Raw genomic sequence first — 25,423 nt, 5'->3', positions numbered from 1 at the left:
CAGATACATCACATGATAACACTGACAGAACCACAGGCACATAGACACAGGCAACAGAGCATGCACAATGTCGGCACTAGTACAGTGTATATCCACCTTTCGCAGCAATGCAGGCTGCTATTCTCTCATGGAGACGATCGTAGAGATGCTGGATGTAGTCCTGTGGAACGGCTTGCCATGCCATTTCCACCTGGCGCCTCAGTTGGACCAGCATTCGTGCTGGACGTGCAGACCGCGTGAGACGACGCTTCATCCAGTCCCAAACATGCTCAATGGGGGACAGATCCGGAGATCTTGCTGACCAGGGTAGTTGACTTACACCTTCTAGAGCACGTTGGGTGGCACGGGATACATGCGGACGTGCATTGTCCTGTTGGAACAGCAAGTTCCCTTGCCGGTCTAGGAATGGTAGAACGATGGGTTCGATGACGGTTTGGATGTACCGTGCACTATTCAGTGTCCCCTCGACGATCACCAGTGGTGTACGGCCAGTGTAGGAGATCGCTCCCCACACCATGATGCCGGGTGTTGGCCCTGTGTGCCTCGGTCGTATGCAGTCCTGATTGTGGCGCTCACCTGCACGGCGCCAAACACGCATACGACCATCATTGGCACCAAGGCAGAAGCGACTCACATCGCTGAAGACGACACGTCTCCATTCGTCCCTCCATTCACGCCTGTCGCGACACCACTGGAGGCGGGCTGCACGATGTTGGGGCGTGAGCGGAAGACAGCATAACGGTGTGCGGGACCGTAGCCCAGCTTCATGGAGACGGTTGGGTATGGTCCTCGCCGATACCCCAGGAGCAACAGTGTCCCTAATTTGCTGGGAAGTGGCGGTGCGGTCCCCTACGGCACTGCGTAGGATCCTACGGTTTTGGCGTGCATCCGTGCGTCGCTGCAGTCCGGTCCCAGGTCGACGGGCACGTGCACCTTCCGCCGACCACTGGCGACAACATCGATGTACTGTGGAGACCTCACGCCCCACGTGTTGAGCAATTCGGCGGTACGTCCACCCGGCCTCCCGCATGCCCACTATACGCCCTCGCTCAAAGTCCGTCAACTGCACATACGGTTCACGTCCACGCTGTCGCGGCATGCTACCAGTGTTAAAGACTGCGATGGAGCTCCGTATGCCACGGCAAACTGGCTGACACTGACGGCGGCGGTGCACAAATGCGCAGCTAGCGCCATTTGACGGCCAGCACCGCGGTTCCTGGTGTGTCCGCTGTGCCGTGCGTGTGATCATTGCTTGTACAGCCCTCTCGCAGTGTCCGGAGCAAGTATGGTGGGTCTGACACACCGGTGTCAATGTGTTCTTTTTTCCATTTCCAGGAGTGTATATTGTATAAGAATATCAGGGGATTAAAAAACAAAGTTGATGAGCTTCTTGTTTGTTTAGGAGATTTAGAAACTGAGGGTGGAATAGATGTACTATGCCTGTCTGAACATCATATAGTCACTGGTATGGAAATGGTAAATGTAGGTGAATACAAGCTTTCACCACAAGTAAGCAGAAACACTATGGAGAAAGGAGGAGTTGATATACATGTTAAAATCTGCCATAGTATGAAAAATTTGGAAACTAAAAAATTTTGCATTGAGCAACAAATAGAAGCATACACTTGTGAGCTTAAACTAAATACTGACGCTGTTATAATTTTATGCATGTATCGGTTCTATTGGAAAATTTTCAACTATTTTTGAAAAACTTGGATTCTTTGTGGCGCTATCTGTCAGACAGAGGAAAGCAAATTACTGTTTGTGGGGATTTCAATGTAGATTTTCTCAAAGAGTCCGTTAGAAAGCTTGACTTAGAAGTATTACTTCGTTCTTTCAACTTGACATCACTTACTGACTTTCCTATTGAGGGGGTACAGGAAAGCAGCACACTGATAGATAATGTTTTCATAGACCAGGATAAATTTAACCAAATAAAAACTTTTCCTGATAAGAATGGTCTGTCTGGTCATGATGCACAGCTAGTTACAGTATATGATATAGCTCCATACAGTAATGCAAACAATCCTCCAAAATGGAATGTTCAATTAACAAAATAACAATTAAAAATTTTAACGAAAGCTTGCAACGGTTTGACTGGAATGAGATGTAGAGGGAACAAGATGCTAATTTAAAATTTAACCTATTTCATGATACCTTTGCGAGTATATTTGAAAAACAGTTTCCCCAAGAAAACAGTGAAATATAATCGTAAGAAACTATGTAAAAAGCCATGGCATACTAAAGGGATAAAAATATCTTGTAAACAGAAAAGGGAAACGTATCTCATAGCTAGGAGGAGTAATGATCTCAAAACTGTGAAACATTGTAAAAGCTACTGCACTGTATTAAGAAGTCATTAAAAAGCCCAGAAGTATGTGCATTATGTCTGAGATTAGCACATCTGATAATAAAATTAAAACAATTTGGATTATTGTTAAAAGGGAAACAGGGCAACCGAGAGCACAGGAAGACTGTATTTCTATGAAACACAATGAGAAGTTTGTTAACAAGAAGTCAGAAGAGGAAAACATTTTTAATAATCATTTTTTAACTGTTGTAGAGAAAATAGAATCCAGTTATTCATTAGAAAATGCAAGGCAGTATGTGGAAGAGGCAGGACCTATGAAATTTGATAAAATTGAAATTCAACCCACCTCTCCTACTGAAATTAGGAAAATAATAAATTCACTCAAAAATAAAAGCTCACATGGAATTGATGGAATTTCCAACAGAGTACTAAAAGCTTGTTTCCAACAAATAAGTAGGATTCTCAGCCACATATGCAGTAGCTCACTGTAACAGGGCATTTTTTCAGAGAGATGGAAAAAACGCTGTTGTTAAAAGCATTGCATAGAAAAGGGTATAGAACCAGTGCTAACAACTACTGCCCAATCTCACTTCTGACAGCTTTATCCAAAATTCTTGAAAACGTTATGTATTCAAGAGTAGCATCACATATTCGTAAAAATAAAGTACTAACAAAATGTCAATTTGGTTTTCAAAAAGGCTTTTAAACGGAAAATGCAACATATGCCTTCACTGATGAAACATTAAATGCATTGAATAACTGAACATCACCTATTGGAATATTTTGTGATCTCTCAAAGGCTTTTGATTGTGTAAATCGTAAAATTCTTCTATATAAGCTTAAGTATTGTCATATGAGTGGGTCAGTGCACAAATGGTTTAATTCATACTTAACTGGAAGAATGCAGAAGGTTGAAAGTTTGCAAAAACCAGCAGAGTCCTCTAACTGGGGAGGTATGAATAATGGTGTCCCACAGGGTTCAGTCTTGGGTCCCTTATTGTTCTTAACATATATTTCGGACTTGCCACTCTGTATTCATGAAGATGCAAGGGTAGCTCTTTTTACTGATGATACAAGTATAGTAATCACACCCAACAAGCAAGAATCAGCTGAGGAAACTGCAGATAATGTCTTTCAGAAAATTGTTGAGTGGTTCTCTGCAAATGGACTCTCACTAAATTTTGAGAAAACACAGTTTATACAATTCTGTTCAGTAAATGGCATAACGCCATTGATAAATATAGACTATGAACAGAAGTCTGTTGCTAAGGCAAAATACTCAAAATTTCTGGGTGTGTGCATTGATGAGGAATTGAATTAGAAGAAACACATCAAAAATCTGCTGAAAACGTTAAGTTTAGCTACTTATGCTATGATGGTTATTGCAAATTTTATTGATAAACATATCGGTAAGTTAGCCTACTATGCCTATTTTCATTCACTGCCTTCATATGGCATCATATTTTGGGACAATTCATCATTAAGAGGCAAAGTATTCATTGCACAAAAGCGTGTAATCATATAATTGCTGGAGCTCACCCAAGATCACCTTGCAGACATTTATTTAAGGTTCTTCGTATACTAGTAGTACCTTCACAATACATATATATTCACTTATGAAATTTGTCATTAAAACCCCACCCCAATTCAAAAATAACACCAAGTGCATAGCTTCAACACTAGAAGAAAGGATGATCTTAACTATTCTGGATTAAATCTCACTATGGCACAGAAAGGGGTGAATTATACTGCCACAAAAATCTTTGGTCGTTTGCCAAATAGTATTAAAAGTCTAACAGATAGCCAACCAATATCTAAAAGCAAATTAAAAGAACTTCTGAATGACAACTCCTTCTACTCAAGAGATGAATTCTTAGATATGAAGTAGTAATTGTAAAAAGAATTGTGTAAAAAAAACTTACGTTAAAGTGACATGTTTCACATCATTACAAAATGTCTTATTCATGATTCATGGATCAAGGATTAATGTATGTACGTATGCATGTATGTATGATGTTTACCTTCAATAACCAAAGCACACATGCATCATCCTCAAAAACAAAAGAAATCGAGAATACTGCAGAGTATGGCAGCAATAATGATGAACATGTAGATTAAATTCATCAAAAGGTGCAGTAGGCAGTGACCATAAGTTACAGTTTTTGTGTTAAATTATAGTTATGTTGTAAATTATTTAAGTCACTTTCTTCTGTATACTCAGAATAGGTGAGTAGGATTAGGTTTTGATACAAAAAGTCTTATCATTGTATGAAACAGCTGTATTTTCTGTGTTATGTTTTGAAAACATCTAATTATCTTCAGTTTCATTGTGGACTGACTTAAACTGATTGGAATCTGGACCTTCCAAATATCAAACATTGTTCAGTTGTGGTTTCCTGTGAGACCTCACAACACGAACACAAATTCCACTATTTCTACAGACTGAAACCAGGCTCCAGCTTTTGTAGCAACCACTATCAACTATTCTCGCAAAACAGGACACAAATTTTCTACTCGCTATTTTCCTGCTGAGAAGCTACTCTTTTCGATAAGGTAAGGCGCTGAAAGTGTGTGAATGATGTTACAAATACCACCACCAGAAGTTAACTTTTTGTAAGACTACCTAGTATGGCAATTTCGTTCAGTGTGGTACGTACTTATTCTAATTAATGGTTTCAAATTAGTAAAGCTAGGATAGTATTTCTAGAATTGTTCAGTTTCACAGAGTAGCAAATGATTCTCTTTTAAGAGTATTCAGAAGAAACGTTACTAGATTCTATGTCAGATAAGATACCATTGATGGTGTAGCAGTGGTGGTGAGCTCTGCGTAGGGTAGACAATGTTTCTGAGGATATGGAAGAAGCCCATAATGATAAGGAAAATTCCGACATGTCATCCTTGGCTTTGTCCAGCAGCTCAAAATGGCTCTGAGCACTATGGGACTTAACTTCTGAGATCATCAGTCCCCTAGAAATTAGAACTACTTAAATCTACCTAACCTAAGGACATCACACACATCCATGCCCGTGGCAGGATCCGAGCCTACGACTGTAGCGGTCGTGCGGTTCCAGGCTGGAGCGCCTAGAACCGCTCGGCCACTCCGGCAGGCTCCAGCAGCTCATTCAGAAGTAAAAGGAAGTTTGCTTTCAGTTCTCTTTTAGGCCTGTGAAAAAGTTTCCTGACGTAGGGAACATAGACTGAAAAAACATTTAATCAGTTCCATCAGCTGGTGGTTCCCAGTTTTTTTTATACCAGTAAGTTTTTCATTTCCAGCTTTAGCTTGTATCAGCAGTGAACGAAAAAAAACCTCAAGGCTTTGTAGCTCCAGACACAACCATAGTGTCGAACAAGGCGTGTCATAGCTCATCGCTGCAAATGTCAAATTGTATCACTCATTTAGACAAGACTGGAAAGAGGTATTACTCTTCTTACAGCGTTCAAAACAATTTACATATGTTGGCTACATTTAGTAGGCAGAATTATATGCCCTAATATGAAACAAATAAAAACTGTCCAGTGATTACATTTTTCACTTCAAACTTCTCAAAATTTGCAAGGTATTTTACTTTACTTCGAAGTATCACAATAACTATACGTAATAGCAAAAACCAGGGTCATTGTCAAGCTGTGATATCATACTATAATATGTGAAAAAATCAATTTTTTACCCGATAGTTTCTTCAAAATCAAATGAGAAAGATCACATTGCGAAGAACACACATGAATCCCAAAACACTGGAGAAGCGGGATATCAAATTCATTATGCAAAGTAATTAATTGATCAAATAATTACCCCCACCCCCTGATGACATCATGGGTTTTCCCCAGCTAGCACATGGGTCCCCTTCAGGGAACTTCTAGCCCCCACCTCTCCCCTTCCCCCGAATGATGTAATCCAACATGGTGTCCCAGGGAAAAAATGGCTGGAAAAGGACACAGTCTTTGTCAAACTGCTGGACAGGGAGCACCTCATGATGGTGGGCTAATATAGTGTGCAAAAGGCATTGTTTAAACAATTTGTTTCAGAATATTGTTTATTTATTTCTGCAATCACAATACACTTTAAAATAGACGCTGGTGTTTAAACAATTTTGATTATGTTAAACAACTTTGGTTCTTGCAGTATGCGATTTTCACTCTGCAGCAGAGTGTGCGCTGGTATGAAAATTCCTGGCAAATTAGAACTGTGTTCCAGACTGAGACTCGAATTTCAGACCTTTGCCTGTCGCGAGCAAGTGCTCTACAGACAGCTACCACAGCACGACTCACAACCTGTTCGCATAGCTTCAAATGTGCCAGAACCTCGTCTCCTACCTTCCAAACTTCACATAAGCTCTTCTGCAAACCTTGCAGAACTAACACTCCTGGAAGAAAGCGATTTGTGGAGACATGGCTTAGCCACGGCCTGGGGAATGTTTCCAGAATGAGATTCTCACTCTGCAGTGGAGTGTACATGGTTATGAAACTTACTGGCAGATTAAAACTGTGTGCAGAACTGAGACTCGAACTCGGAACCTTTGCTTTTCGCGAGCAAGTGCTCTACCGACTGAGCTACCCGAGCACATAGTGATACACACTCCGCTGCAGAAAGAAAATCTAATTCAGGAAAAATCCCCCAGGCTGTGTCATGTCTCCACAATACCTTCCCTTCCAGGAGTGCTAGTTCTGCAAGGTTCACAGAAAAGCTTCTGTGAAGTTTGGAAAGTAGGTGACGAGATACTGGCAGATTTGAAGCTGTGAGGGTGGGTCGTGAGTCATACTTGCGTAGCTCAGTCAGTAGAGCACTTGCCCACTAAAGGCAAAGGTCCCGAGTTTGAGTCTTGGTCTGGCACACAGTATTAATCTGCCAGTAAGTTTCAACTCTGGTACTTCTTTTTTTATTCTGATAGCGAAAGGAACCATGTAATTACACTGTCACAGACCACACTAAAAGTATCTGAAAACTTCCTGGTGCGTGCTCCATCCACCAGTGCTGCAGCTGCTGGAAGGAGCCATGTGCTGGGCTCACGGTACCGGCCAGTGTCCAACAAGTGGCACCCACAGGGCTGTGCTAAGAACTTCATGTCACGCAGGGCAATACCTCTGCCTTCTGCCTCTGTGGCACAGTTTCTTCATTGTGGCACACGGATACCCCTTGTCATTGAACACAAATGGCTGCAGGAATTATTAAATCTGGTGTTTAAGCAGTGTGTGGAATATTGTCACATATATATCTTGAAGAAGTCACAAAACTCTGCAAAAAGCTGCTGCTTGAGAAGATATGCCACAGGAAATATGAATTAGACAATTCCCTCGACAAATATGAATACATCACAAAAGTACTCGAAACACAATTGCACACAAAACACTGTGACAGCCATAGTGAAAATGTTTAAACAAAAGGACTTTGTGTGGAATATTTCACACAGTTGATAAATTGAAGATGTCACAGGAACTAAATGCAACACTGTACAAAGAGAGGGAGCTTTGCATATGACAACAATATTTAAACTTTTTATTCTGAGGAATATCGCCACACTTGAACACAGACTCTAAAAAGATTGTGGCAGGTTCTGGCACACTTGTGAAACATCCCAGTCTTCATCCAGACTTCCTCCTGAGACACTTCGCACTCTTTTGTGGAAAATACCACAGCCTTCCCTTGTCTTTGAGCACAAACTGTTTCAAGAGTTATTAAACCCAGTTGAATATGTCTCTAAATACACTTTCAAAGTGATCGCTTCACAGTAATGCGCATCAATATGTGTCATAAATAGATCGTTAGACAATCTGCCCAGATGAATTTCACAAATTCAATATATAGTTGCATAGTAGGATATATTAATTCCAACTACAGGTCGACACTGCTTTGGAATATTTGCATGCATAAACAAATTAGGTAAAGTGTTTGATGCCTCAACACATATGCAAATATTGCGTTAAACAATTTGTTTCAAATACACTTGCACACGAAACACTACATTGTCTTCCCAGATGCACACTGAAAGTAAATACATCATAACAATAAATGAAAGCAAATACACTCGAAAACACATCGTACAGGAATACGGTTTATAAACTGAAACTAAGGTAAACGAGCACAAATATGTCGCGACGAAACTCTAAATACGATCCTATATCTCATAACAATATTGATAAATACACTATCACAGTAGTTTGCTTCTTGGGGTATGGTTGAAACCTAGGACCCACAAAGTGGCGCGCCAATCAGTGGCCAGAGCTCGAAACAGAGTGAACCACCTACCGGAAGTGGGCTCTCCCGCTGGATCGACGAGCACGTCCGGCACAAAGAACGGATCGGTGGAAAAAGTGGGTATTTGCAGAGTGCAGTAGAACCCTCATACTAAAGCTCGCGAAATCCATGGCAAGCAGAATAACACCAACGTTTCCTGCGAGCTCACACCAGAATTCATCAGCAGGAGGTGAAGAATGTTCGCTGCCGGCCGGAGTGGCCGTGCGGTTAAGGGCGCTATAGTCTTGAACCGCTTGATCGCTATGGTCGCAGGTTCGAATCCTGCCTTGGGCATGGATGTGTGTGATGTCCTTAGGTTAGTTAGGTTTAAGTAGTTCTAAGTTCTAGGGGACTGATGACCACAGCAGTTAAGTCCCACAGTGCTCAGAGCCATTTTGAAGAATGTTGTACTCATTGGCTGTCTGGGTGAAATGGTAGGTGCCTGGAGTAGAGGTTATATAAACCATCAGCGTGGTGCAGTTAATGTAATTCTGCTATCGTCAGTTCGCCTGTGTGGTTGCTTGTGTGTTCTTATGCCAAGTTTCATTTTTTTCAGGAAAAAACAATGAAGTGTGCAATTTCCAACAACAGCATCAGCAGTGGTAGCAGCAGCAGACGCCTTCGCCAGGACAGCCTGGCATTTAAATTAACTGTTCTAAGCACTCAATGTTCCTGTGAGCCCCATAATTTTAGTATCTCTCACAGCAACTGTTCAGGTCATAGTCGGTAGAGGCTTGCCTCTGTAATACTGAGCTTTTGAACTGTTTGCTGCTGTAATTTTAGTGTGTAACGAATTTTTATTCAATAGCAGGTATTACAGTCCTCGTTTTTTTTCTTGTCATTGTAGCCTTCATCTTTGAGACGTAGGCAGATCTAGATCGGCAGGTGGAACCTGAGAGAGTATTGCAGCAACAACCTCCAATTGGGGCCGCAAGAACGTAAGTGCAGGAATGAAACAACTGTTACAGAATTTTTTTCATGTAAACCACTGCAGTTCTAATGATGAAGACTGGGGAATGTACATACTTTTATTTTTCGTAATATGTTTTGTTCAGTTGTCTGAGACATATTCTTTGCTTTTCTGGACGAGGAAGGAGACGTAGAAGTATGTGTCGAACCTGAGAGCCAGCCTTTTAAGTGACAAAATACGATTTTCAAATTCGGTGTGTGTGTGTGCTATAGAAAACGATTTTCAGTGTGCATGTCTCTAACATTTTCACAAAATAACTATGTTCAATAAATTATTGTTGGAGGTAGTGTCAGTGAGCAGATAGATGGTCCCAAGGCGAGGGTGAAATGCCACAGTGTATGAGATGGCGGATTCTGAGGAAGCTGAAAGGCAGCGCCCTTGTGGCGGCAGCACCGTCCAACGCATGAAGGGCTGAACTACAGCACTGCCGACACAAGTAGGGGCAGCTGTAACGTTACGCAGAATTTCGGCAACGTTGCGTCGCACACTGGACCGCACGGGAACAAAGCAGGCGGGCAGTGCGAGCTAGTCGACGCGACGCGACACACGTCTTCCAGTCCTTCCGCTGCGGACCACGTGCGTCGAGTCAACGTGACTCCGCCGTAAATGCGTACGCGAGGTCGTAAACACAGTCGCCGTTAAAGTGTCTTTCGCTTCTACGCGGACGTTACGGCGCCTCCGGTTGCACCAGGAGCAGAACATTCAGTGACGCGGCCTTTTGTCTCGCTGGGTCCACGCGGTCGCGCCACGGCTCGTCACTGGATTGTACACCCTCCGGGATCGGTGATCGAGCCGTGCCGCCAGGGCAACGCACCTGTATGGACGGACATTAGCGAAGAATGTTATTTGTCATTTATTGTAACGGTAGGAAAAATAAATGTGTCCTGTCCCGAAATCGCTTTAATCGTTTATTGCCACAAAGCCTCTCCCTTGAGCATAGTGCGTGGGCGCGGCGATAAAGCCGGTTCACTGCACATGAGTGACTGTAAGCGGAGATACAACACGTTCCCGCTTCACTGGTGACCCCAAAGTGATCTGAGGCTAAAAAAAGACGTGGTGACGAACGTTCGTCGGTACGAGAGACGTGGAACCACGAGTAGGCTTGCGTGTATACGCCCACGTCGAACAGTGCTCCGTAGTAAAATTTTTTTTTAACTAACTTCTTTTGTATTGTTTTTGTGCGCGTATGTTTTGATCGCGGACTGCTTAGTGTTACTTTTTTTCGTGTGTTTCCCTTGCCATGTTATTTTCACTGTGTACTTTCCTCTAGTACGAGGATTCGACTCTGAACAAAGATGGCGACACTAGAGGAGTTGCAAAAGACCGCGAAGAACTGCTCGCACGCAACACGAGGCTAGAGAGTGAGCTGCAGGCACGGACTACACGCGCGGATGCCGCGCAGCCACAGACAGCTCAGGACAATGTTGGCGCGCAAATCCCCGCCACACCGACGCCTCCTACGACCGCCGGAACGCCGACAAGCGCTGGCCAGGCATTGATCAAGCTGCCTCCCTTTTGGCCGCGTGACCCTGTAATGTGGTTCAGCCAGGTTGAGGCGTTATTTATGAACAACCACGTGACCTGCAACCTGGCGAAATTTGGGCACGTAGTGAGCCAGCTGGACCAGAACTATGCGGCCGAAGTGCGGGATATAATCCCCGCCCCGCCAACGCAGTCAAGCTACAAACGGCTTAAGGAAGAGCTGATCCGGCGGATTTCGTCGTCAGAGGAACAGCGAGTGCACCAACTGCTGCAGCAAGAGGAATGCGGCGATCGGAGGCCCTTGCGGAGCCTCGCGCAGTCCGATATGGCGCCAGATTTGCTGTTATGCACTATCTGGGTGCGCAGCCTCCCAGCTCAGGTGCACGCAGTGAAAGCCGCACAGACGTAGATGCAGCTGGACGCCGTCGCTGACTTGGCCGACAGGGTGCACGACGCGCTGACAACGGCGCCTAGCACCGCGGCTGTGGCAGCTTACGACTCTGTCCCCCCACCTTCGTGGTGACAAGCGCCTCCCTCACCCGCATCGGATGCCGACCTGCACCAGCTAGTGCAAAACTTGACCACACAGGTGGCAGCTCTCTCGACGGAAGTCGACCGGTTGGCGCGCTCACAGCAAGAGGGCAGCACGCGCCGCAGCAGCAGCAGACCGGGCAACAGGCGGCGCAGCTCACGCAGCCGGCAACGCAGCAACAGCCGCTCCAACGGTACCCCGCCGACGCCACAGGACGCACAAAGCGGCTACTGCTGGTACCACGCTCGCTTCGGCAACGTAGCAACCAGGTGCCGCGCTCCTTGCTCACACCCAAACGCCAGCTGCGACCGGACCTAGGCGCACCTGGCTGCAATACGATATCGAAGTGTCTGTTTGTTGCGGAACGGGGGGCAGGCGTAAGGTACCTCGTCGACACGAGTTCGGACCTCTTGATATTCCCCCATTCTATGTTACGAGACCGCAGGCGGGCCGAGGCACTCTGCCTTACAGCAGCGAACAATTCCGCTATTAAAACTTACGGCACACACAGCCACAATATACACTCCTGGAAATTGAAATAAGAACACCGTGAATTCATTGTCCCAATAAGGGGAAACTTTATTGACACATTCCTGGGGTCAGATACATCACATGATCACACTGACAGAACCACAGGCCCATAGACACAGGCAACAGAGCATGCACAATGTCGGCGCTAGTACAGTGTATATCCACCTTTCACAGCAATGCAGGCTGCTATTCTCCCATGGAGACGATCGTAGAGATGCTGGATGTAGTCCTGTGGAACGGCTTGCCATGCCATTTCCACCTGGCGCCTCAGTTGGACCAGCGTTCGTGCTGGTCGTGCAGACCGCGTGAGACGACGCTTCATCCAGTCCCAAACATGCTCAATGGGGGACAGATCCGGAGATCTTTCTGGCCAGGGTAGTTGACTTACACCTTGTAGAGCACGTTGGGTGGCACGGGATACATGCGGACGTGCATTGTCCTGTTGGAACAGCAAGTTCCCTTGCCGGTCTAGGAATGGTAGAACGATGGGTTCGATGACGGTTTGGATGTACCGTGCACTATTCAGTGTCCCCTCGACGATCACCAGTGGTGTACGGCCAGTGTAGGAGATCGCTCCCCACACCATGATGCCGGGTGTTGGCCCTGTGTGCCTCGGTCGTATGCAGTCCTGATTGTGGCGCTCACCTGCACGGCGCCAAACACGCATACGACCATCATTGGCACCAAGGCAGAAGCGACTCTCATCGCTGAAGACGACACGTCTCCATTCGTCCCTCCATTCACGCCTGCCGCGACACCACTGGAGGCGGGCTGCACGATGTTGGGGTGTGAGCGGAAGACGGCCTAACGGTGTGCGGGACCGTAGCCCAGCTTCATGGAGACGGTTGCGAATGGTCCTCGCCGATACCCCAGGAGCAACAGTGTCCCTAATTTGCTGGGAAGTGGCGGTGCGGTCCCCTACGGCACTGCGTAGGATCCTACGGTCTTGGCGTGCATCCGTGCGTCGCTGCGGTCCGGTCCCAGGTCGACGGGCACGTGCACCTTCCGCCGACCACTGGCGATAACATCGATGTACTGTGGAGACCTCACGCCCCACGTGTTGAGCAATTCGGCGGTAAGTCCATCCGGCCTCCCGCATGCCCACTATACGCCCTCGCTCAAAGTCCGTCAACTGCACATACGGTTCACGTCCACGCTGTCGCGGCATGCTACCAGTGTTAAAGACTGCGATGGAGCTCCGTATGCCACGGCAAACTGGCTGACACTGACGGCGGCGGTGCACAAATGCTGCGCAGCTAGCGCCATTCGACGGCCAATACCGCGGTTCGTGGTGTGTCCGCTGTGCCGTGCGTGTGATCATTGCTTGTACAGCCCTCTCGCAGTGTCTGGAGCAAGTATGGTGGGTCTAACACACCGGTGTCAATGTGTTCTTTTTTCCATTTCCAGGAGTGTAGATCTAGGCCTACGGCGCACGTTCTCGTGGTCTTTTACCATGGCCGACGTCAATGAGCCGATCCTGGGCGCAGACTTTCTCGGCCACTACGAGCTGCTAGCCGACATCGCAAATGGCCAGCTCATCGATGCCACAACGAGTTGAAAGATAGCGGGACAGCGCCGGCAGGCTGCATACTACAGCGTTAAACCCAAGAAGTGGCCCGGACCGTGCGCTGACATTCTTGAGCAATTCCCCGACCTCACACCCCCCAGCCGGTGCACCGAGAGACATCAAACATTCGACGGTGCACCACATAATAACCACACCCGGACCCCCCACATCGAGTCGCCCACGTCGACTCGCGCCGGACAGACTCGCAGCAGCAAAGGCAGAGTTCGTGGCCATGCTGCGGCAAGGCATCGTGCAACCATCGAGCAGCCCATGGTCATCGGCGTTGCATTTAATGCCCAAAAAAGACAATTCGTGGCGCCCGTGTGGGGACTATCGTGCCCTTAATTCGCGAATGGTGCTGGACCGATACCCAGTCCCACACCTTCAAGACTTCAGCTACGCCTTGGTGGGCTGCGCGGTGTTCAGCAAGATTGACTGCGCAAAGGCGTACACCCAAATTCCGGTGGCGCCCGAAGACATCGAAAAAACAGCCATCGTAACACCCTTTGGGCTTTTCGAAAGCCTGTTTATGACTTTCGGTCTTCGGAATGCTGCCCAGACTTGGCAGTGGTTCCTGGACAGCGTCTTGCGAGGCTTGCCGTTTTGCTTCGCTTACCTCGACGACATCCTGGTGTATTCCAAGTCGCCTGAACTCCACCGCCGCCACCTAACGACCGTCTTTCAGCGCCTGAGTGAAGCCGACATCGTTATTAACCCTGCTAAATGCGAGTTCGGTGTGACGGAAATCGAGTTCCTCGGCCATTTAATTACGCCCACCGGATCGACATCGCTACCGGAGAAAGTGAAGGCAATACTGAACATGCCGCGTCCGCAGAGGCACAAAGAATTACGACGTTACCTCGGCATGTTGAACTTTTATCGTCGACACCTGCCCAACGCCGCAGCCGTGCAAGAGCCGCTGACTAAGGCGTTACAAGGTCCTACCTCAAAAGGAAAGACCCTCGTGAACTGGACAGATGCAATGGAGCAGAGCTTCACAGACTCAAAAAGGAATCTCGTGGAAGCGACGCTGCTCGCGCACCCGGTACATGACGCAGACTTAGCTGTAGTTGTGGATGCCAGCCAGGCAGCCATCGGCGCGGCGTTACAACTGCGTGTCGGCAGGAGTAGGCAGCCTCTCGGTTTTTTCTCTAAAAAGCTTTCCGATTCGCAACGTGCTTGGAGCGCTTATGACTGAGAGTTGCTTGCGGTATACGCGGCGGTGAAATACTTCCGACCGTCCATAGAAGCCCGACAATTCGTCATTTTCACTGACCACAAACCCATTACACACGCATTCGGGAACAACCACACTAAGTGTTCACTGCGCCAACTCCAGCAGTTAGAATACGTATCGCAATTCACGACTGACATTCGACACATTTCGGGGATAGACAATATCGTCGCCGATTGTTTGTCCCGAGCGTGTGCCGTTATTTCACCCCCTGTGAACTTTGAGAACGTGACCCAAGTACAGGAGAGTGATGAAGAACTGCACCGCTTCCGTCACGACACTTCCAGTGGCCTGCAACTGGAGCTGGTGCCTGTCCCCGGCTCCGCACGGAAGATTTGGTGTGACACCTGAACCGGCACGCACCTACCGTTCCTCCCGGGGAAATTCCGGTGCAGTGCCTTCGACCATGTCCACGGACTGTCACACCCCGGCACCAACACCACTGCGACGCTCGTGGCTGCGCGTTTCGTCTGGCCCGGGCTTCGGAAGGACTGTCGCGAATGGGCGCGCACTTGCACCGCATGTCAGCGCGCCAAAGTCGGGAGGCACACCCACACACCCGTGGGCACCTTCCCGGACGCGACACGCCGATTTGCACACGTTCACATGGACCTCGTCGGCCCGCTTCCTCTCTCACAAGGCAAGCGGTACCTCCTAACTATGGTGGACCGCTTCACTCGCTGGCCGGAAGCAACGCCCGTCGTGGACGTCACAGCCGGGACCGCCCCCACCGCATTCGTCGACACCTGGGTGCCACGCTTCGGATGTCCCAGTCACGTGACAACTGATCGCGGCCGCCAGTTCGACTGCGCGTTGTTCACGCACGTCGCCAGACTGTGTGGCACCCGGTTACACAGGACAACCAGCTACCATCCGGCGTCGAATGGCATGGTTGAACGGTTCCACAGGAGTCTCAAAGCCGCTCTAATCTGCCACGACACCTCATGGCCAGAGGCGCTCCCACTGGTGCTGCTCGGCCTGCGAGTCACGCCGAAGGAAGAGATGGGCGCGTCATCCGCCGACCTCGTTTACGGGCAATCTCTGACAATCCTGGGTGATTTTGTCGAAGATGTAAGACTCCTACGCGACGCCGTGGCACCCACTCTGGCAGAACGTCTGCTCAGTCACATGGCCGGCCTCCAAGCGCACGCACTGACGTGGCACCGCACCGGGAAGATATTCATCCACGCTGACTTGCAGCGCTGCACGCACGTCATGTTGCGTACCGACGCAGTACGGCCACCTCTCCGACCGCCCTACAGTGGACCGCACCGCATGATCGCCCGAGGAGACAAAACGCTGGTCATCGAGTGCAATGGAAAGCCATCGACAGTGTCAGTCGACCGTGTCAAACCAGCCTACATCTTGCCCGCTCCATCAGCCACGCATTTCTTCGACCCGGCAGAAGATCTGATTATGGACGACACTCCCTCTGCCAGCAGTCAGACGGAATCCGCACCCGGAGCCGCTGTCATTGCGCCGCCACGTGCGCCTCCCACCACCACACTCAGGCAGCTGGCACGGCCACCTCGACCGCGCCTACCACAGGCGCACCGGTCGCCCCCACCACAGCCGCCAGCGGACAACGTCACGCGCGCCGGCAGCCGCGTCAGATTCAAACGGCCGTGCTGCATCGCCAGCGCGCCACGACACCCAAACCGGCAATCACGCACTCGACCCGCCGAACGCCGTCAAAATTCGGCGCCCACGAGCCGCCGTCCGTTGTAGAGACCCGACCTCCAGCTGCAAGTGCCTTCGGCCGGTAACTCCAGTTGAGCCCCGGACACCGTCTCCTGCATTCGTCACAGCTCCCGGACCCGCGTTCGCGTCGTTTGCCTCCGTCGCGTCGGGCTTTGAGGCCGGATCGGCATCCACGCCAGCTTACCGCATTCGCTTCTCCGTCGAGCTCCGGACATCTCGCTCCACACCGCCCGGCTTGTCCGTAGTAGCTCCCGGACCCGCGTTAGAGTTCCGACGGCAACGCACTCGCGCAAGCGCCTTCGAGACGTCACCACCAATGACCTGCAACGCGCGCCTTCACGCGCATCGCTACGGACAGTCGCAGCCAGTGCCTGCTGCCGCTGTCACTAGCCGCCAGCGCGAGGACACGCCCACCGCACGCTCGCCGGTCCGGCGCGCTGACGTCACGGGCCGCCGCCCTTCCGACGCCGACCGACCCCCACCAAAGCTGCCGCACTGCCATCACGCAGCGCGCGAACTTCAAACACACGCGCGCCACCAAACGATCGCCGCGTTTTCGCAGCTACGGAGCTCCGCTCTCCAAGGGGGGATCTGTGTGGCGGCAGCACCGTCCAACGCACGAAGGGCTGAACTACGGCACTGCTGACACAAGTAGGGGCAGCTGTACCGTTACGCAGAATTTCGGCAACGGTGCGTCGCACACTGGACCGCACGGGAACAAAGCAGGCGGGCAGTGCGAGCTAGTCGACGCGACGCGACACACGTCTCCCAGTCCTTCCGCCGCGGACCACGTGCGTCGAGTCAACGTGACTCCGCCGTAAATGCGTACGCGAGGTCGTAAACGCAGTCGCCGTTAAAGTGTCTTTCGCTTCTACGCGGACGTTACGGCGCCTCCGGTTGCACCAGGAGCAGAACATTCAGCGACGCGGCCTTTTGTCTCGCTCGGTCCACGCGGTCGCGCCACGGCTCGTCACTGGGGTGTACACCCTCCGGGATCGGTGATCGAACCGTGCCGCCAGTGCAACGCACCTGTATGGACGGACATTAGCGAAGAATGTTATTTGTCATTTATTGTAACGGTAGGAAAAATAAATGTGTCCTGTCCCGAAACCGCTTTAATCGTTTATTGCCACAAAGCCTCTCCCTTGAGCATAGTGCGTGGGCGCGGCGATAAAGCCGGTTCACTGCACATGAGTGACTGTAAGCGGAGATACAACACGTTCCCACTTCACCCTCTCACCATTAGTTGCGATTATCTCAAGTAATAAACACAAAATTCAAATATTAAAACAAACACGAAATACAAGTGATTATCGTCCACCACCTCTGTCTCAACAATTGGTTATATCATCCACAAAAACTTCCATTGTTTGTGGAGAAAAACTTGATGTACTTGAAGAAGCGCTTATATCACTGCTGCACATATTTTTGACAAATGTGCAGGGTACTTGGTTGACTACATTAATAGTAATAGAATTTCTGTGGAGATTCCCACTTTCTCCTAAAAATATGATGTAATTAACAAATTTTTTTAGCCAGTCTTTTTTGGCCACTATCCATACTTTCTAGCTTAATGGCCTAAGCTTTTGCTAACAGAGTGCTTTCAATTTCCATGTTTTTGATGTGTTCCTTTGCCAGTTGCATCAATTCTTACTACAGATCTTCTGTCTTCTTCTTCTTTCTGTGTAGCTGTGTAGTGTCTGTAATTTTGTTGATGGCTCTGTTGGTGATTCCTGCAACAATAAATCAAGAAATTTGTATGCAATATATTCATGCATCTATTAATTCATTTGTGGATCTATTTGTTTCAGCTACCCAAATCAGGAGACAGTTGGAAGAATATATCGAAAGAATTTAGAAGTTGTTGGAATTTCTTTAATTTCGTTCAAGCTATTGATGGGAAACATGTTACTATTACGAAAACTCAACATTCCGGCTCCTATTATTATAATTACAAAGGGACATACAGCTTTATAGTAATGGGTATACTCAACGCAAAATGTGAGTTATGGTGGATGTTGGTGCTAATGGCAGAATATCTGATGGAGAAGTAATAAAAAATATTTAATTTTGGAATCTACTGGAAAACAATCAATTGCAGAGTCCACGGCCATCGGAACTGCCAAATGCAGAAAAGATGTTTCCATATGTGTTTCTTGCGATAAAACCTTTCAGTTGCCTACAAATTTTATGAAAGCATATAACAAAAATGTGTTAAATGACAAGAGAATAATTTTAACTATCATTTGTTTCGTGCTCATCTATGTATTGAAAATAATTTTGACATCCTCATAGCAAAATTCAAGAGTTTTTAAAAAATCGATTAATTTGTCACCAGAGAAAGCAAAAATTGTCGTATTTGCGTGTTGCCATTTGTACAATTTATTAATAGCAATTTGTTCAGCATGGAGAGGTAGACATGGAAGATTGTGATACAGGTACTATTACATCTTGTGTCTGGAGGAATGATCACAGTGTGATGTTTCCACAGTCATCCAAAGCAGGGAATTCTTTATTGCTAGCAAAGCAAGCACGGAAAGACTATTGTGAATATTTTGTGACAGATGGAGAAGTTTCCAATTGTGTCATTATACAATGAAGAGCAGAAACATTATGGCCACTGCCTACTGTGAGATTGAATGACTCTTGCTGGTGTTGCGGGCATGTGGTGCAGTAAGAAAACAATGTAAGCAGAGCAGAGACGAATGGGCTGTCGTTATAGCAAGGTATGAGCCACAAACGCGGAAATCCGCTGATATAAGTGTTTTTGACAAAGAACACATTGTTGTGGTGCTGCGACTGGAAACGAGAATCTCTGCAATGGCGAAGCTGATCGCTTTTTGCTGTACTACTGTCGCCAACACATATGGTAAGTGGGTGAAGGATGGTGAAATAAAGAGTGGGCAATAGGCTTTTGGCTGACCACCTCTCATCACAAAATACAGAGGTCAGAGGATCCCCCACTGTGTGATCCAGGATATGCAGAGCTCTGTGGCAGATCTGACAACAGGGTACAATGCTCGTGCAGGCATAAGTGCTTCAATGCACACCATTCAAAGGTCGTTGTTGACAATGAGGTCCACATCACACAACCCCTACATATTCCTGCGTTGATCCAACATCATCAGGTATGATAACACTGGGCACAGCATCACTGAGGTTTCACCATGAATCTATAAAACGTGTCGCTGTCGAATGAATCCTATTTCTTGTTACACAAAGTCGTTGGTTTGGTCCTCACACGCCATCATCCAGGTGCATAGGTGCACAAGACAAGTACTGCACCACAGATGCAGACAGTGAAGGCAGAAATATACTATGGGGTACACTGAGTTGTGCTTCCATGGGTTCTGTGGTGGTAATCGAAGGCATCACTACAGCAGTAAACTATCTAAACATTATTGTGGATCACGTGTATTGCTTCATTCTTGAAGTCTCCCCTATAGCGGTGACATCTTCCAGCTGGATAACTGTCCATGTTACAAGGTCAGAATCTTGCTACAGTCGTTTGAGAGGCATTTAACTCACACTGACGTCTTGGTCAGAAAATGTGCCTGATTTACACCGATTGGAATATAAATCAGCCGCTGCTATGTGCCCCTAAACCACCATCCCATAATTTGTGGGAATTGCTTGGCCTGTGTGTAGATACCTGGTGCCACATACTTGTGGAATCCTGTCAAGGACTTGTAGAATCCATGCCAAGCAGAATCTTTGTTATACCGTTTTTTGAAAGTTAAACAACACGCTGTTAAATGGGTTGTCATAATGAGGTGTAGAAAATGTGACAAAACACAAATAAACATATTTGTAAAATATTAGTTATCTGATTTTCGGGTGTGGTAATTCCAACCTACTCTTCCATTTGGTCTTCTAAAGAAGATAGTTCATTATAGTATCACAGTGAGAGAACATACACATCGTCAGCAGAACACTGGAGAACATTTATTTCATCATTTTATTGTTCTTTTGCCTGTACGATGTCTGAAGAATATTTCTTTTTTCTTCACATCTGCCTGCATGATGCTGGTTTCCAAAAGATGCAACACCTCCACCATTTTGTTCAGAGCTAGTATTCTTTTATTTTTGTCCAGATAATCACTCGACCTTACTTTCCATAACCGTGGAAACTCTCGATACAGTGGTATAAACTGCAGCACTAATTCTTCAAATGTTCGCGAAGAAACATCACTACCATGGTCTGTCATCTTCGAAACACGTCATTCAAATGCTATCTTTTCGGTGTTTGTTGCTGCTTGACTAATATAGGCATACACGACCAAACATGCTAATCACAACTTGTCAAACTTCTTTTAACGGTAACACTGACCACCTTAAACGGCAATCAGTGCTAACATTAGACCTCTGCGAGGAATTTTTGAGAAAGTTGTGACTGTGAGATAGCCTAATCAGACAAAACAATCAGACGGGGACTACTTTTCGAAACACTCCAGCAGAGTGTAATCAACAGTAAACACGTGGGTCAGGAAAAGACGTTCTCCCAGCACAAAAGCAAGTTGTAATATTACATATTAATATTGGTCACCAGCCTAATTAGGCATTCTTGTGTCCAGCAAAACACACACACACACACACACACACACACACAACTCTCTCTTTATATCTATTCACACTGCAACATAGTAACCTAACTTTGCGGATAAATTAACTTGGAAGACAGAAAAACAAATGACCAATGACATAGCAAGCAGTAACACATGCCTCTCAACAACACATATCTTAAATGAACTAGATGCAGCAATTTATCGAACCAATCACCAACACAAGTGAAACTAATATCAGTACTAAACAGGGAAGAGCATGAAATGATTCTGATTTAAATCAGGGGCTATTAATGATCATACTCTACAACATCATTCCCTAGTACAGGGTCTCTATGCCTGTGCACTAACCAACTTGCATTAGAATAGCTAACACAGTAAATATATCTTTCTTAAGCCAAGTTTGAAGATATTAAACAGAATGCAAATCTAACTACACTGGCTCTGAAGGAGGCTTTGCTTTGCTTTGTTTACTAAGTAGCCTAGCACATGAGGCCCCTTAAAGTTTCATGGTTTGAAGAACCTTGCTCATGAAGAAAAGTAGACAAGTATGTATGAGAAATGGTAAGTATTCTCATAAATAATTATTAATTAAGTAAAGCTCAACAAACTTTAACTTTTGAAATAACAAATGTGCTTTGATAAGGAGTCTTCAACCTACTCAAGATATAGTTGGCTGTGGAAATGCCAACACAACATTGAATTTAAGTTCAAACCCCTTCTCATGAAATGAACACTGATAAAACTTTGTAATTCTGATCACAGTGCATAAATGCAACAATTAATTATTGTTTTCACTTCAAATTTTAACTAACAACTTTACTATTTTCAGGCAGCCTTTCAAGTAAAGCAAATTATTTAAGAAAAGACTGTAGATTGATTTAAAAATGCACTAGAAGTGGAGAATTTCTCAAACCATAAAACTGAACTTTAAACATTATAGCTCCACACATTAAAAACCAATAACAACTATTTTTACAGCTGCTGAGTAAGCCTTTCCATAAAAAGTTAGGACACTCGGAATTAAATTCACTAGGATAGGATTCCTGTTCAGGTTTGTGATTTGGGATAATCACAGCTGTAAGATTCAGTTGTTGGTAACACCATGATTATTTCGCAAATACCTGGTTCATTTACAGAGTGCCAAATATGAACAATTTAGTGGAAGCTGGTGGCACTGGTGGTGTAATTTGCACTGGTTGTTAACATGGCAGCGATGCAGTCATGGCATTACTGTTTGCCTCGCCCTGTTGTGGATCTTCTTGGCGTTGGAATCATATTTTTACAGGACCTAAACCCAAGCCATGATAAAAGTATCACCAAATGTAGCATCTAAAGCCCATATATGCTGCGCTTAAGGTCCTCTGGCCCCAAAACTCCAAGAATATGAGCCGCAACGAACCGCTATTGCTAACGAAATGTTATCCACAGCACTGTTCAGCCCAGACTCCTCACCTGTCACAAAAGAAGATTTGCCACGTGCGCACCAACCACACCTTTACCACTCTGCCAGGTTACTCCTGCAGCTGCGGGACTTCTCCACATCTTTTACATTCAACCCTATGTTCTCTAACTATGGACCAAGTCATTTACAGTACATTATATAATAATCATTCCAGTAGTTATTTAAATCCACAAGCACAGCTTAAACAACTTCATTCAAAAAGTTCAAATAACTGAAATATTTATACATAGTCAAAGATTTCCATGACAGATACAACATTCTACATAAGCAACAGTACAAATTGACACAGAAATATAGCTACAGATACAAAATAGGTCCAAATAGATGTTACATATTGTCAACCAGAATTCTTGTCAGACACCTCAAAAACGCTCTATGCTTGACAAGCACATCAAACAACACCATGCATGATAAAATATATGGCAATCATAGTTAAGTATGACAAAATTTTTGATCGTTTGTGGGATGCTTAAAGGCCTGTCCACACACAGCGATGTGTCTGCACAGATATCTGTGCAAATGTCTTCTCAAACAATAGACCGCTGCAAATGTTGTGTTATCACAATTTACTGTGCGCCTACCAGCTGTCGATGTAGAAAAGAACTTTCAGTGACAAGCGATTATGTTCTCACAACCGCAAAGTTTATTTCATTCATTCAGAAATGGAGGAAACTCTACTATGGTTTATATTCGCAACTTGTTTTGTAAAAAAAGTAATGGAAAACAACATGTAAGAAACAGGAAGAAGTATCAATATGGTCTAGGTAGGTAGTTTTCACACATAAATTTACTTCATGAAGTGCAGGGGAAAACCCAGTGACTGGTGTAATTATATGCAGATGGTTTTGGAAAGGTATAATTATCTTTTAACACTCAAAAGTCATTGCACAACATGGAAACGCATTTGTATGCGCATGCTCCGCTCTTAGTTTTCCATAAACACATATAACATTTGTACATTTCGAAATGAAGGAAGGAAGATTGGATTTAGTGTCCCATCTACAGTGAGGTCATTAAGATGGAGCACCAGCTTGGATTGTGTAAAGCATGGGGTAATGAAATCAGCTATGCCCTTTGAAAGCAACCATCCCAGCATTTGTTTCGAGCGATTTCGGAAAATCACGGAAAACCTAAATGTGGATTGCCGGACACAGGTTTGAACTGTCGTCCTCCTGAATGCGAGTCCAGTGTGCTAACCACTGCGCCACCTCGCTCGGTATACATTTCGATAAATTCGGAGATGAACCCTCTACACCACTGACATGTATCTGCCATTTTCCAATTCACTGTTCATGCACAGACGAGGAACACTAGACTGAGCAAAACATTGACTCAAATACGTTTCTCGTGCGCCATATCTGAGATGATCTACTGCCCACACGCTCCAGCTTGTTTGCGCGGATGTGGTTTGAACTTGCAGAATTCAACAATTTCGCTCAAAGCTCCAATCCCAACATTCGTGTTTGCACACATCTCTCATCTGCGCAAATATCTTGTTCACGCTGTACGATATATCTGCGCGGATGTGATCTGCACAGACATTTGCTTACAGAGATGGCTGCATATGGACAGGCCGTAAGCCAGTCAGCATCGAACAGCTAGTCTTGTGGGAGACCCTCGACCAGGTCGAAGGGGGAGACACGTTAAGCCCGGTCCACACACAACGATCTGTCTGCGCAGACATCGGCACAGATGTCTGTACATGCAAAAGATCGCTGCAAATGTGGTGTGTTCACATGACACAAACCCCAATCTACTACTCGCCCGCCATCTGTCGGTGTAGAAAAGAAATATCAGTGGCAAGCGACTACGCTCTCCGTAAACGTCAAAAATTTAATTCAGTTATTTTGAAATATAGAAATGGAGGAAGTTTTGTTGTGGTCTGTGTTCGCAACTTCTGTTGCAAAAAACATTCAGACCAACCGCAGGAAACAGAGAAAGCGGTAAAAATGGTGTAGACAGTGGCTGCTAAAGCGAAAGCAGTTTTCTCACGTAAATTTACTGCGAGAGTTGCAGGGCGAACCTAACGACTGTCGAAATTATTTGCGGATGGATGTCGAAACTTATAATTATCCCTTAAAGCTTATAACCCCTCATATTATGAGAAAAAATACTTCATGAGAATGGCAATTTCTCCTCATGAACGGCTGGCAGTAACGTTAAGATTTCTAGCAACAGGAAGGAGCTACAAGGATTTGGAATTTTCAACTGCAATATCGAAACAAGCGTTTAGAGAAATAATACCCAACACATGTGAAGCTATTTACGCTGTCCTGTAGGATGAGTTCATGAAGGCAAGTCAAGTAAATTAAGTCTGCCAAGTTACAGATAATGTTTTTGATGTTGTAGACGTGTTTGAAACACAGTAGGCCTATATTATTAGAGATTATATACCTACATGACCAATGAGCTATGGTTTACTTTGTTTCTGAGTAGGCATTTTCAGTTCACTACTGTGTAGAAGCAACCTGTTACAAACTTTTGTTACAGGATGCAAAACTCCACTCTGAATTCTAGACGGAGTTCGCAACGATTTTTTTTTATTTTTTTATTACTGTTTCTCTGTTTGCCGAGGCATCAACTGCCGGCAATTTTTCAATTACAGCATTGTATGCTGCTGTCTTTTTGTCTCCGTCACTATACTCCTTACTTTTAATCTTCCACAAACATGGGTGGTTTATATATATTTCAATGAATTCATTTACAAACTCTCGAGAACACTGGCGAGTATCAGCCATTTTAATGCCCTGTGCGCACAAATACAAACACTAGACTGAGCAAACATCTGTTTCGCGCCAGATTTGCGGCGATCTGCTGTCCATACGCTCCAACTTGT

At 46.0% G+C, this 25,423-nt stretch overlaps 1 protein-coding gene across 1 annotated transcript; it reads left to right on the top strand.

Moving 5' to 3' along the window:
• Positions 1-15,861: 15,861 nt before the first annotated feature.
• LOC124799065 (putative uncharacterized protein ENSP00000383309) lies at positions 15,862-16,587 on the top strand. Its single transcript, XM_047262604.1, has one exon. It carries the CDS (start codon positions 15,862-15,864, stop codon positions 16,585-16,587), a length of 726 nt encoding a protein of 241 aa, XP_047118560.1.
• Positions 16,588-25,423: the final 8,836 nt, after the last annotated feature.

This window comes from Schistocerca piceifrons, chromosome 5 (genome assembly GCF_021461385.2).
Source record: "Schistocerca piceifrons isolate TAMUIC-IGC-003096 chromosome 5, iqSchPice1.1, whole genome shotgun sequence".
Classification (NCBI taxonomy): Eukaryota; Metazoa; Arthropoda; class Insecta; order Orthoptera; family Acrididae; genus Schistocerca; species Schistocerca piceifrons.
This window is presented reverse-complemented; position numbering and strand designations above follow the sequence as displayed.